At 36.0% G+C, this 14,908-nt stretch overlaps 1 protein-coding gene across 8 annotated transcripts in view; it reads right to left on the reverse strand.

The window, feature by feature from the left end:
• The window catches only part of FAM135A (family with sequence similarity 135 member A), a 119,663-nt gene that overhangs the window by 7,990 nt on the left and 96,765 nt on the right, over positions 1 to 14,908 (reverse strand). For all 8 annotated transcript variants that reach the window (XM_032484449.1, XM_032484443.1, XM_032484451.1 and 5 more), the window contains 5 exons: positions 13,315 to 13,475; positions 11,224 to 11,315; positions 10,647 to 10,744; positions 8,543 to 8,694; positions 6,877 to 6,987 (listed from right to left, as the gene is read on the reverse strand). In XM_032484449.1, the coding sequence (XP_032340340.1) occupies positions 6,877 to 6,987; positions 8,543 to 8,694; positions 10,647 to 10,744; positions 11,224 to 11,315; positions 13,315 to 13,475 (614 nt within the window). The remainder of the gene's footprint in view (positions 1 to 6,876; positions 6,988 to 8,542; positions 8,695 to 10,646; positions 10,745 to 11,223; positions 11,316 to 13,314; positions 13,476 to 14,908) is intronic.

Consider the following 14,908-nt stretch of genomic DNA (forward strand, 5'->3'; position numbering starts at 1 on the left):
AGCCGTCTTTATATTTTTATGAAAATATAATTAAATGTGTACTACATCATATGCTGGAAAATAAATCCTTTGCAACTATTTAAAATTACAGAAAATAGTTTTAGGTGTCACTGTAAAATGATACAAGGGGATACAAACTTTTTCAAAATTCTTTCAAGGGGTAAACGAGCCAAAAATGTGAAAACTAGTGTCCTATGGTACATCATCTTCACTTCTAACCAAGATAATTTAAGTACTGTACTTTCTGAATCTAAGTATGAGGCTGTTAACTGAAATTTTACCCTGAGCTGGATGAAATCTGTCATGTAATAGTACGGTTGGCTTGTTCATTTGTCTAAGAGGTGTGTATCCGTGTCCTCCGTAATGGGCAGCCATCTTGCACAACTCTGGGGACACCGTTCACATTACAGTCGACATGAACAACACTGCGTGGACATGCACATTGCACAGCCTGGGGCAGCCTTGCTCAGTATTGCTCATTTTTATATTTTCCCAAATGACTGTTTTCCTCAAACCACCTCTACCCACCCCTCTTCCCTCTCACCTCTGACCTTCCTATTTCACTGAGAATACATAGGGATCAGAAGAGACCTTGCACATACTTCCACCTTCATGTTCTGCCTCTGCTCCCGTTCCTGCTCCCACCTCGGGCCAGCGAGGTCCCAGCCCTCCATCTGTTTAAGGACATGGCTCTAGTAGCTGTCCCATCCTTCTCCTGCATCATCAGTTTTCCCTTCTGTATGGATCATTCTTATGCAGGTAAAATATTAAAATAGCTCCTATCTTAAACAAATCAATCAATGAATCTGTCCTTGGACTTTATACTCCCCTCCAATAACCACCCCATTTCGTGGCACTGCTTTATTTCTACTGCTTATATTGTAAGAATAACAGTCATCACACTAAAATTACATTAAATGTATGTTTCAAAATGATGGCTCTTTCCAGAGATTCTGCTGTGCTTCTATACAGGAATGACGCTCAGGTGGAGAATCAACTGCTTTAGACCAAGATCCTGGAGACAAAGGCCTGTGCCTCCTCAGGCCTGGGCAGCTCGGTGGAACAGAAGTTCACAAAATTGGTAAGGAATAGGTGAGGGGATTTCTAAGAAACCCTTAACAGTCAGATCCCGTGCTGATAAAATAAATAAAATCAAAGATCCTGATACTGATATAAATACACCATATTGTCATATTTTTAAATGTGATTCCTAAGATAGCACTATCGTTTGAGAATGCATTTTAAATTTAGTCATCAGTGATTATTACAACAATAAGTTTTTTACCAACAATGTATTATTACTACTATTGTGCTTCTGTAGGGAAGTTTGCTTTTTGTATTAGCCAAGAACCAAATTAAACAGACTATGACTCTTTTTGGAGTCTCTGGGTTTCAATTCCCGTGTAGCAGTGTTGGCCAGAGAGGACAGAAACGCAAAGTGAAACATGGTAGCCCCAGACGCGCGATGCTGGTGGGAGCCATGGGAGCACCTGGTCTGGGCTGAAGTCCAGCTAATACAAATATCTGAAGTCTTCATTTTGGGAGCCTCGTACTTCAGTACATCTCTGCACCTACGCTGATCCCACCTGCTCAAAGACGGCCTTGACAGCTGGGCTTCGGGTTAGGACTGCATTCAGCCCCTGAGGTGACTAGTTCTTGGTTGAAAAGTTACCTCTCACTTGGGAAAGTAACAAGATTTCCCCATCTATAGAATGAGGTAGTTTAACTAGAAAAGTTTCTAAATATTTTAGTTACTTTTCAGGATTAACAAGAAAAAGATTAAAGCAAATCTTCAGTATCTTTCCGGACGGTATAACTGCATGGTTTATGATGAACGACACTGGTAACGGCGGCTTTCATCGTCATTATCTTAGTCTTCCTGGTACCTTTAGCTGCTCGTTTGTTCTGAAAACTTTCAACGAGTTTTAAAGCAATTCATATTGACTCATTTCTGTTTGCTTTCTGGCAATGGCTAAAATAACCATTCTGAACTGCTGGGTTTGCACCCTAAGGAGCACTGAGCAGCGTCTGGAGAAAATTCTGTTTCTCACAAGCAATGGGTAGGGCACGCGAGGGTGCTGAGGGGTGCGTGCGCTACTGGGCATCTAACGGGTAGAGGCCAGGGATAGTGCTAAACACCCTACGATGCACAGGACAGACCCTGACAACGAAGAATCATTCAGCCCCAGATGTCGACAGTGCTGAGGCTGAGGAACCCTGTGCTTTCTAAATGGACATAGTCTATGCAATGTGAAACTGTTCTTATTTTTACTCATTTATTTTAAATTACATCTTAAAGAATTCACTTCCTAAAATAATGTTAACTGATGCGGATTCTTTTCCACACTTTCAGAAACAAAATACACATGTTATTTATCAGTCAAGTGATGCCTATTATTAAGTACCTCCTCAATCTGCTGCAAGAAAAGATTATCTAGAGCCACAGAAGCACAGCAGGAGACTCCTCTAATTGTTATAGTTTATTTGTCAGAATTCAACAGCTGGTAAAGAGATCCTAAGCAGATGTTTTTAGGAAGATCTTAAAATAAAGATATTGTGTTTTTGAAATCCCAACACTGAATAGATTCTTATTTGGCTACTTCTGAGCCCTCACGATGGAACACAGGAGCACCCTGGTCCTTCGCTCCCTGTAGCCTGACCTGTGCATCGCTGGTGTCACCTAATCGACACACATATCCACTTACCTTCCACACTGCTCTAGTTCTTTCTTCTGCCCCTTGGTATTCAAGGCAGACATACTGGAAATGCTACAACTACACTGTGTGAATTAGTCATATACCCTGTCAGCAATCTGTAGAATGCTATAGGTTTTTTGGCTATAAAAATCAGTATTTATAATTGTAATGCCTTAATCAAAAAAGATACTTTCCTCTTAAAAGTAACACTTCTGTAGTCCTTTACGAGATTTATTGTGTTCACAAAACAAACAAGGTAACTCACACTTAATATAAGATTTTTACTAAAAGGATAACATTTCTCAGTTGTTTTCAAAATCACTCAAATCATTTTAAGGTTTTAAATGTTTCCTTGATTTTAAAATAATGAATACAGTAAAAACAAAAACAAAAAATAATGACCAGGTTTCAATTAAGGAAAGCTATTAACCATGGACATGCTGCAGAGAAAGGAAGACTTTGCTTAAATAAAAGAGGGAAGAGGGTAGAGGCTGGATTTCGTCTTAGACAGGTTCTTTTAGGCTTTCTCCAAAGGAACAGGAAACTGGCCGTTCAGAAGAAACAGAAGCAATAATGGGACAAGGGCATCCAAGACTCTGGAGCTTTAGCAGAGTAAAATATAAAAGAAAAACCTAGGTCTCATGATTATTTAAAAACACCTGAGAATAGTATATTGGCTAAGTTAACATGGTTAAGTAAACACTGCTCTGTTTTCCTGTTTTATTTACTTATGTTTCTAACAGGAACCCATATATATTTTGGGAGGGGAGAGGTAATTAGGCTTATTTATTTATTTAATGGAGGTACTGGGGACTGAACCCAGGACGTTACGCATGCTAGGCATGTGCTCTACCACTGAGCTGTACCCTCCCCCTTGAACCCATATATTTTCACTTTGTGAATAAAGTAATTATATGTATATATATATAGGTGAAGCAATTTCCTAGGAACTCATTTCTCATAATTCTTCAGATGGCCAAAAAAAGAAAAGAACACAGCTAAAGAGAGACTTGTTCCAACTCCTGTGACAACATTATAATTTTTAAAATCAATTAATGAATATTTGTTGACATTTAAAACTACAAATAGAAAAAAACTTCTAAAGTTCTTGAAAACATACATTAATGGCTTAGTGTAACAACAGTAGTTTTAGGCGCTGAGGCTAGTACGCAGCCTTGCTTATGCTTCAGTGTCCTCATCTGCAAAATGGGGGCAACAGCATTCCCACTTCACAAGGGTAAATAAGCTAATATTGTAACACTATTAGGTGGCACCTGGAATACAGTAAGTGCCATATGTGTGTTAGGTATTAGTCATATATTTCAATGCTATTTATCGCACTAGTTATGACTATTAGAAAATAGTATTCTTTCATGTTATTTTCTATAATATTAATTTAATTCAAGTGTAAACTAATAAATTTATTTCTAGTTACAAGTAGAAATCTTAAAACATAAAAACAATATTAATAGGTCATTTGGATAATTTTTGTAGCTAGTGATATTGACAGTTCTGCTAAAAAAAAGCCTTCTAAAATAGATTTATGATGTTAATGTGAAAGCAAATGTCTATAATCTATAATACTAATATTTTAGTTCAGGCACTTCTTCATTTAGGGCTGTTTTTACCAACTAATATTTACTGAGTTTCATGCTATTCAGAATGGCAATCATTTTACATGAATTATCTTATTTTACGGTCTTGGAGGAAGATACTATTATTCCCATTTTACCAATGAAGAAACTGAATCTTATTTAGATTAGATAACTTTGTCAATGTTTCAGTTAAAACTATTATCTACGTGTACCTTCAAAGTTTGGCTTTTAAACGGTGCTAGGCTGGTACAACCAGAGTGGAGATGAAAGTCTTGTCACCCATTACAAGGCAAATAATAAATTCATAACTTGTAAGCAAAAGTTATAACTAATCCTTAAAAATAGTTCAAGTGCAAAAGATTTACTCACATCCACTAATAATTATAAACTTAGTGATACAAATATCTGAATGCCATGGATTACAGAATTTTTACAGTAAAAATTTATAGTTATGCTTTCTTTAGTGTTTTTATTTTCTTATGTTGCTATTATTGCTACTGCTAGTTAAATTTTACTTTGTGAAATGCAGTATAAATACACAGACCCCAGGGAACATTTATATTCAGTTATTTCCTGTCCTGTCAGCAGCAGTGGTACGAACTCCTCAGCTCTACACAATGGTCCCAGTCAGTGTAAGTTTTTCTCACATGAGAACTGTATGTTCTATTTGATTTTGTAGGAATACCTTGTGGTTGTGTGAATCAACTACATATTCCTGTGTCCTGTAAATAACATTGTTGTTACTCAGTACTCTTAAGAAACAAAATCATAAAACTCCACTTATAATAGAATTTTTCATTCACTGGTTCTAATAACAGATAATACATGAACTAAACACTCCCAAATCTTTTTCATATTAATAACAATATTTAAGACAGGGTCCTGTAAAGGTTAAAACAGGGCTCAAATAAAGTGGGCTGTATTCAGTTACTAAATCTGTCGTGTCTCTATCAAATGTTTCAAGAGCAGGATGGAGGACATAGGAATGAAGATAAAAACAGATTTAAAAGGCCAGGGCTAGGGGAGGATATAGCTCAGTGGTAGAGCACATGCTTAGCATGCACAAGGTCCTGGGTTCAATTCCCAGTACCTCCATTAAAAATAAATAAATAAGTAGATCTAATTACCTACCCCCTCAAAAAATCTTTTTATTTAAAAGGCCAGGGCTTAAGTTTGGGTTCAAAGTGGAGTGGAATGAAGGTTACCAGAGCTAAGAGGGGCTCTGTAGAGCTTGATGAATCCTCTAGAGGGCTGACTCATCAAATCACTAAAAGTGATGCTAGGATTAAGTATACTAAGACCCAAGAAAAATATCTCTTCCTAAGCATAACTGTGTAATAAATGTTTGTGAATGAACTTTTCTCAAAGTTCCCACTGAATATGTGAGGATGGCCCAGGAGCTCAGCAGTTTCCATGACAGTGGAGGAGTAATGACTGTGATTGGGATAGGATGCAAAAGGACCAATTCCCACCTCTGGATGGTACTTGGTATGTGAGAAACTGAATGTCTTCTATAGCCGGGACTGGTAAGGTATACGGCCTGTGTAATCTGGACTGCTGCCTTTTTCTTTTTTTTTTTTTTTGGTAAATAAAGTTTTCTGAAAAAGAGCTACATCCATTAGTTTATGTACTGTCTACAGCTGTTTTTGTGCTACAATGGTATTGCTGAGTAGTTACAATTGAGATCATACAGTTCACAAAGCCAAAAGCTTTACTATCTGGCCCTTTAGAGGAAAAGTTTGCCAACCTCTGCTCTATAATGGCAGGAGTGGGGAGTGCAGGGGGTTATGGGGGAGGGTGGGAACGGGGGAGGGTGGAGAGGGAGTGAGGGGGAGGGAGGGTTATCCAGGTTTCAGTTACGTCTCCACTGTGGAGATGACACTCTTTGAAGAAGATAAGATGAGGGCAGTCTGTTCTCCTCAGAGACTTTCAAGGACACAGCGGAAAGAAAGTGCTGGGCAGACGGAGTGTGAGGGTGAATCAGAAGGGATGAGAGGTCAGAGGTGAGGATGGCAAAGGGGAGGCTGGGGACTTCAGGGAGTAAAAGCCTAGAATACACAAGCAAGATGGGGAACATACTTAATCATAAGTTAATGAGAGATGAGTAACAGGATTCATCCACTGGTGAGAATCTGTAGAAGAAATAACTATTAACTTTAGTTTCTGCTGTTTTCCAGAAATGCTTGCTAGCTTTAGAATAGGAAATTAAACATACATGTGGCGGTTTAGAGCAAGGGCTGAGGACTGCACTTGGGACAGCCAGAAGGACGGGGGGCTCGGACACGCAGAGGCCCAGCTCCAAGATGGACTGACTTATTTATAACTGAGATGAACTATAAATGATAAAATTTTAAGGATAATTTCAAAGTAGCTGTGCAGCTCATAATAATAAATATAATCATGTGAAAAAAATTAAACCATGCTATCAATTGCTTAGTTTTAATTATGAGTCTGCTATTTCATTACTAAGAAAGTACAATCGATTTGACAGTTTTCTAATCACCAGAAAAACATGCTGATAATTTATTTGCTAAAGGTTTATTTTTAAAAAGTGAATGTTTTCAAAACTGTTACCATGTGCTTACCTGCTTTCTTACTGAGCTTGTATAGGAAAGTTTGGCGAGGGTCTGAGTGATCTCGACATGTCAATTGCAAAAGAGAACCTGATTTTTTCCATTTCTGCATAAACCACAGACCTAGACGGTTATAAATGATATGTGAGTTATAAACTGGAAATATATAATAACATATGCCAAGGTTATTAATTTTAATATATATTTCATTTCAAAATATGACACCCCCAAATTAGCATTTTGTTGGTGAATAAAAAATATATTTGAAAAACATTTCCATATTCTGATAACAAATATAAACACACACACACACAGGTTAACGATGGGTTACTGCTGGTGCGGAGGGCATGCTATTTCTACCTCATTCAGTAATGAAATCGGTAATGGCCCCTGAAGAACAAATTTGGGGAAATTACACCTTTAGATGTATTTGTTCAAATTATAATGAAGCAGAGGGGGATAACACTTCAAACACAGTAGCAGATCCACATGCCGGAGCACTAAGTCTTGGTAGATAAGCAGAGTTCAGTTACGGTAGACTGAGTGTATAAGGACAAACGCTTAGAATGAGCCATTGGATAAAGTTTTCTAACAACAGCTGAATATAATTTAAATTCCACATTTAACTGTATTTATTTATATTATCAGTTACCCATATTTAAATGCATCTTCCCCTTAAGTGACACTTCACTCTGGAGCTGGTTTTCAAGATTGTGGACTATGCATTTCTACTTTTGTTGCTTCTAATATAACAGAGGTGAACAGGGGAAGAGAAGAGGAAAAAACCCTTTAACAGATTAAAGGTGCTAATTGTAAGCCTACCTGGGGAGTAGTTTAGTGAAGAAAAAGAAGGTAATTCAAAGTGCTGTATCCTATTCATACTGGGCTCCATGTTGTGTTACTTATGGATTTCACTTTTCTCATGCCCTCTTTCTGAAACTGTAAAACTCTAGAACTAGCTACATCTTCTGAGCACCATCATTTGAAATGGGATACAAAGGAAAATGTATGGTTCATTTGTCAATGAAAGAGGTAGAAGAGAAATTGGAAATAAGAGTTTCACAGCTCAATGAAAAAAGTCAGATGAAATCTAATTTATTCTTACAATGGGAATCAATTGATCAAACTATAAAAACCACTTTAAAAAAATCTAAGGGAAAAACAAAGCCAAATAAAGGGCAAATCAAGTATCAGATCTTTCTTAAGGAGAATATTTACTTCTAATCTTAGTTTCTTTAAAAAATTTAGAATTTATTTTCTCATAATATCCCCTCATCATTATCATACCAAAATCAAAATTAACATTCTATATAAAACATTCTGTAAGTTTACAGTATATTAAGTATAGATATTAATTTGTTATCTGCTCAACTAAAGAACAGAATAGCTTGTTTACAAGAGTAACACTTACTGGAAATATTTAGATAGTTTACTAAAAACAGGAAAAAATGCTACTGTGATGACAAATATCTCAGTATGATATCATTTTCTGAAATGCGTTTTATCACCTTATTTCATGTGCCAGACAAAATAAAAAAATAGCCACATCTTTTTTTTTCCCATGAAACTCCAAGTATGTGACAAATTGGCTCTAAAATAAATATCTAAAAATATTAAATTTGAACTTATATCTTCTCCCCATGCCATATTTTTTATACTGAACAATAAAACATCGTACCTGTGTTAACAAGCGCGCTGCTATTATAGAGCGTACCAAGGTGAGGTCCAGAAAGTGACAGAAAGGTATGAAGTCTGTTGAGGTAATATTTAAACCGTGGCCTTGTAAGCACTGAACGGATTATTAAATTGCCCAATGAATGTCCAATAAAGCTGTAAGAGAAAAAAAGGCCATTTCTCCCATAGTATTAGTTTTTTTTTAAAGATTAATTAATGAATTCATTAATTAAATGGAGGTACTGGGGACAGAACCCAGGACCTCGTGCATGCTGAGCACACGCTCTACCACTGAGCTGTATCCTCTCCCCTCCATAGTATCAGTTTTAAAAACAAAGTCAAAGCTGCTATCACTATATACAGATGTGAAATACCAAGAATTTAAAATTTTCTATGTTTGATACTCTGAAATGACATAACATATTTTGAAGGAAAAATGTGAGAATGTAGAAAAAAATCCTATTATATAATTTAAATATTTACTTTATAGAAACAAGGTATTACTTATTAGAAAATTTTTACCCATAGTTTATAACTGCTTAGCAAGAAATATATTTTTAAAGTAATAAATGTTGACTGGATGATAGATTTGCCTCCTTAGGTATACACACCAATTATTTACTAGTTAAGTCATGATTTAAAACAAAATGATGAAATTGTAACTATATGGATGATTTAAAAGACACTCTATACCCATTTCACTGTTCTCTGGTCCACAATCCAAAGTGGGAGAGTTCTTTGACTAAGTACTTTCAAGGCACAGGAGAAAATATGTGCATTTTCCTATTACAAGTCTCAGATTATACCAAAAGAACAGCTAAAAGGCATTTCATCTTCAAGGAATAGTTGGAACCAAAAGAGCCTTTTTGCTCACATGATTTCACAACAGACAGTATCTGAATCCCTGGGGACACTAAGTGAAAGAGGAGAGCTGGAGAGCTGTCTGAACGTGCTGACAGATGTGAGGACTGAGAGGCTGACAAACTCCCTCCCAAGGTGAAGTTCCCAAAGCTGGGAGGGAAGAGTTCTGAGGGTAACCAACAGTCCTCATTCTGCCAGATGAAGCTTTTGGGTAAGGTTGATTATAACTGACCATCTCATCTAAGACAGGGCATACTTTTGTGGATGAATGACACAATGGAAACAACACATTATTTTCTCACCATAAAATAATAAATTAATGAAAGGAATACAAGATGACTACAGACAATTTAGTAAACAGATTAAAGTCCATAAATGAAGAGAATAATTAGAACAGGAAAACAATCTCTCCTCCCCTCAACATACTTGCATCTCTCACCGTATTTTCACAGAAATCTGCTTCTAAAAAATGACTTCAAGTGAAAAAACTGCCTCTCTCTTCTTCGTCCCTACTCCGTACTTCAAACCAGAGACAAACTCTAAATAAAGCCTGCAGGATAAAGAGCCAGCTTCTTCCTCTGACCTAGCTGGGTATGAAAGGAACCAGTTTATTCTAAAAAGGAATTTTGAGGCAAGATTAGCTTTGACTTTTTCTTTAATCCTTACTGAATGAGAAGGAACAAATGCTTTTCTTTCCCATGTCTATTCACAATATCTGATTAAATACTGAAACATATATTGGTTTGATCATCAACTCTTGCTTAAGGAAAACTGACTCATGAAGTACAGTCATGAAACTGGAAGTATTTTTGCTGTTTCATTTGTTTATATACATCCATTTCCCTATAACCTTTCTTTTTTGGTAACACCTTTATTGAGATATCATTCACATATACAACTTATCCATTTAAAGTGTACAATTGAATGGTTTTTAGTGTATTTACAGAGTAGTGCAGCCATCACCACAAGTTATCACCCCTCCACCCCACTCCCATCTTCCTCAGCCCTGAGCAATCACTGATCTACTTCTGTCTCTGTAGATTTGCCAATTCTGGGCAATTCATATAAACTGAATCATATATTGTCTTCCCCTAAAATCTTTTACCTTTTTGTTCCCACTTTAAATTAATCTGAGTTGTGCTCTCCTGTATTTCAGAATAGGACAACAAAATTACTAGAAATTCTGTGTAATTTTTCTATCATCCATAGAGATGTAAAAGTAAATTACGTAATATTATAGAAATTACCTTATTTTTGAGACCGTTAGACTATATATCTGAATATATTGTATTATCTCATCCAGAAGACGATCAGTCATGCTATCAAAATCAGCAAAGGTATCATTCTAAACAAAAGCAAAATAGATACATTATATACTAAGTATGTATAATTACATGAAAAATTGCTTTTAATTCAGGTATTGAAAATACAGTTAAAGACCAGAGTTTTTTAGAGAAGTTAGTGAAGTAATATTCATGATATTAACATGAGCAAACAGTTAATTTCTAGGAAAAAAATTGTTCAGTGTTCTTAATGACACTTCATTTCACCCACTATCAGCATTGAACATCAGGTTATTTACATGGTTTAATTAATAAAATATTTGCATAGAAACGTGTAATTCTAGAAATTTTGTGCATATAAAGAGCTCATAAAATTGAACTATAAATCATTTCTGCTTCCTTAGGATATGCATGAATGTTAAATGTCATAGAAATCAGAAAAATTATTTCTACTCCTACAGGCATTTTGTAGTAAGCAAATATTTAGGTAGAGACTAGTATAAAAATGTGTGCTTCTAATGAAAATACTGCCATTTTGTACCTGATTTCGCTCAGACATAAGAAAATCAATTCTTCCCCCAGGCAGTCCAAGTTCAATATAAGTTTTTACTAATCGGAGATCTGCACTGTTACCTAGAAAATGAAGGAAATGAAAATTATGTCTAAAGGATGAGATAAAGCAAAAGGCACCACATACATCCTCATCTAGTTTTACAGTTCCTGAAGACAGAGCAGGGCCTGAGCCAGTTCTGAATTGAGGGGGCACTCTGATATAGAGCCCTCAGTTTTTATTTCAAAACTGATTTCCATCAGCCGGAAGTTTGGGTCACAATAATGCTCTCACTTTCCCGCCTAATGATGTATTAACTGTCAGCACCCAGTCTGGTGACTGGGCTGCAGCAGCCGTGAGTGCCTGACTGAACTCTTTATCGTCGCTTCTCTAGATGATCATTTAACCAACCCCGAGTGCATTTCAGATTTAGATTCAATCTGTTGACTTTCCTTTGGCGTTACTAGTACAGATGAATAGAAATAAAAATCCATTTAAATAACCCAAGGGAGTTTATTTTAGTTACTAACTTAAAAGATATCTATGAGTACAAAATATTCGTAACAGATGTAATACATATATATAAATAGTTATTATTTTAAAAAATTAGTTTAGTGGCTTTTCAGTTAATTTCTTTGGCTTACTTAGGAATACAAATGTGTCATCAATTGCTGAATTTTTACTTTACCCTTCCAATATTTATATCTTTTAGCAATGTTGTGCATAGACCAAATTGACTGTTTTATTCCTGATTTTAAAAGAAATACCTGTAGCGTTTCACTGCTAAATATTTTTCCCATGAACTAGAAATATATACGTTTAATCACATTAGTGAACGAGACTAGAGCTACTTTTAAGGCTTAAAATTTGGTGTTTAGTTGTCATAACTGGGAATGGATACTGAATTTTACCAACACTTCATACTTGATTTGCTGATGTAGCATATTTTATTAATAAATTTCATTATATTCATCTATCCTTGCATTCTGGGAATTAAATCCTATTTGTTGCAGTTACTTTAATATACTGACTTGCTAGAGGGTTTGGGGGGACATTCTATTTTTTAAATTTATTTTCTGCAATATTACTAGAGTTTTATTAAGTGTATTTACATTGGATTGGTCCAACATATTTTTTTTTTTTGAGTGTGGGTGTTCCATTTTTTTCAGATTTAATGACAAGGTTGGGTTAACTTCATGGAATAAAATAGGCTACATTCGATCTCTTTTCCTATTATTCTGGGCTAATTTACACACATGGGGATTATGTGTTTCTTGAAAATTTCAAAGAGGAATTTGTCAGAGATTTTACTGGGCTAAGAAGTCTTTCTTGGAGAACAATTCTTTGAAAATTTTTAGTGGAGGGAAAGAGGTTAGTAGTAGAGGTATTTTATTTCTTGAGAGTCAGGGTGTTTTTTAAATAAAAATCTCCAATTTCATGAGAATTTACTAGCTCAGACCTGTGTTTAGTATTTTTATAATCTATAAAATATTTTGTCAACTTGTTACTACAGAATCTCATTATAGTACAGTAATACTCTGGTAGTCTAGAGATATTTGGCATCTTCTAACACAGCTCTTAAGCAAGAAAAATAGTCTGTTGAGTAACCAAAATAGTTGTCATAAAAGCATAGCAGAAAGCCAGGTATTAAGAATTGAAATTATACTCTAATTAATCAATGAATCTTTAACTCTTTTGGAATTGATTTTTCTTGTCCATAAGGTTTAAAGCATCAAGCTAATAGGGAACCAGAAAGACTATCAAAGGGAGACAAAATGATTGCCATGAGTGACAGCTGATAAAAATAACAGTAAGAGAGAGGACAGAGAAATCGAAAGCTAAAATAAACAAAATGTTGGCACATGGATGTCAATTCCATGGAAAATTTAGTTAAAAAACAAACTTAATATTACACGTAGCAAAATTAAACATACCTCTGCTTCAGAATGTATTTAAGATTTAATTAATTTTAGCAGTTTAGAAATCTTTTTTCAGGTCAAAGATGAAATAAAACTAAAATGAGATCTCTTAGGAAAAGAAAACATTGGGTTGCTATGGGTTATATCAACAGATGTGACGTACCATCTAGACCATGCACACAGACAATGAGATGCACTCCATCTTCAGACCTGTCCTCCTCTTCCACGCTGAAATACGGGACTGAGGATGCCAGCAGAGGAACCTCACTGTACATGAACCCAGGGAGTTTAAGTTGCTTCAGTTCTTCTCTTGCCTGAAGGAAGCTGAAGCAAAATATTGTAAAAGTATCTTTACTAAACATTAGATTCAGTTTTTAAAACCAAAGAGACAATCTGAATTTGGAGAATTGCAGAAGAGGAAACCCAGAGATATCTGGTTTTAAAATAATGAAAATATGTGGGATCACCTAAATGATTTAGAAATCAGAGAGTGATTTTCTTTACTATTATTAGCACATATTCTGATAAAAAACAATGAATATTTAAAACCTGATATCACTACTCTTTTAAACTTGAAACCCACTAAGAAAACATTAAGAGTGGGGTTATACTCTACAGAATTTTATGTTGTGTGCACAGAAAAGCTAGGAGAATCTGATGCTGATCCCGTAATCAAATCCTACCCTCTCTGCTCCTTTTTAATCTTACATAAATGGAAAAGAAGGAGCCATTCTGCACAGTGTACCAGTGAAAATGGTGGGTACAGTATTTAGTAGTTTAGGTTATTTGTATTTTTCTCTAAAAATACCAATAAGGAGGGTCAGAACTAAGAGGGGGGTATGACTAAACAGAACTGGTGGCACACACTCACTTAGTGAGTGACAAATCTAATCAACTTGGGGATTGAGAATGTCAAAAATGAACGATTTTAACATTAAATCATTTGGACTGATAAAAGTAAAACTCAAAGAAGCTGATGAACACTAAACCGAGCAGGATATACTGGGGGAAGACACTCAGACCACTGTTTTCATGAATGACTCAGAAGGAATGTGAGGTGCCCAGAGGGTGCTGTAACCTTCAGCTTTCCAGCACAGCAACCACAGCTCTTCGACAGGCGGCTCCCCCTCCCTGGGTGCACCAGCTGTGAGCAACACACATCTTACATGCATCCATCAGAGTAATCCGGGAATTTAAAAATCTACAGCACAAGTGCCTAGACATTTCTCTCCTGGGGTTATAATGCCATCTGGAGTCAGACAGTAGAATATTTTGAAAGCTAGTGTCATGCTAGTAAACCTATGCCATCTTCACATTTTTCTGGACTTTTTTTTTTTAAATTGGTCCATGAAATCTCAATTCTGGAACCACTGACTTAGCTGAGGCAATCTGAGTCTGGCAGGCTTAGGAAGCCTCTGGCAATTATCTAATCTTTGCTACATGTATTTATAAAACCTAACTTAATGGGGATGGGAATGAGATATTAATGGGAAAAAAGGGTCTTAATCTCAATTATTCCACACTTCTAACGTAAAATTACCAAGGGGAAATCTGTATCAGGAATGTCTAGCCTGTAGAGCAGGCCAATCATGCAGGGAACTGCAGGTCTTTGTCAGAGAAGATAGAGTTTACTTCTCCACGTCAGACAGTGAATCAAAGAAGCACTTTCTGTATCACAGGAACAAGAGAATGTGAAATACACACGTCACCAGAGAAACACACACGTTCTCTCTCCCTCTACGTTTAGTAGCACACGC

This window comes from Camelus ferus, chromosome 8 (genome assembly GCF_009834535.1).
Source record: "Camelus ferus isolate YT-003-E chromosome 8, BCGSAC_Cfer_1.0, whole genome shotgun sequence".
Lineage (NCBI taxonomy): Eukaryota > Metazoa > Chordata > Mammalia > Artiodactyla > Camelidae > Camelus > Camelus ferus.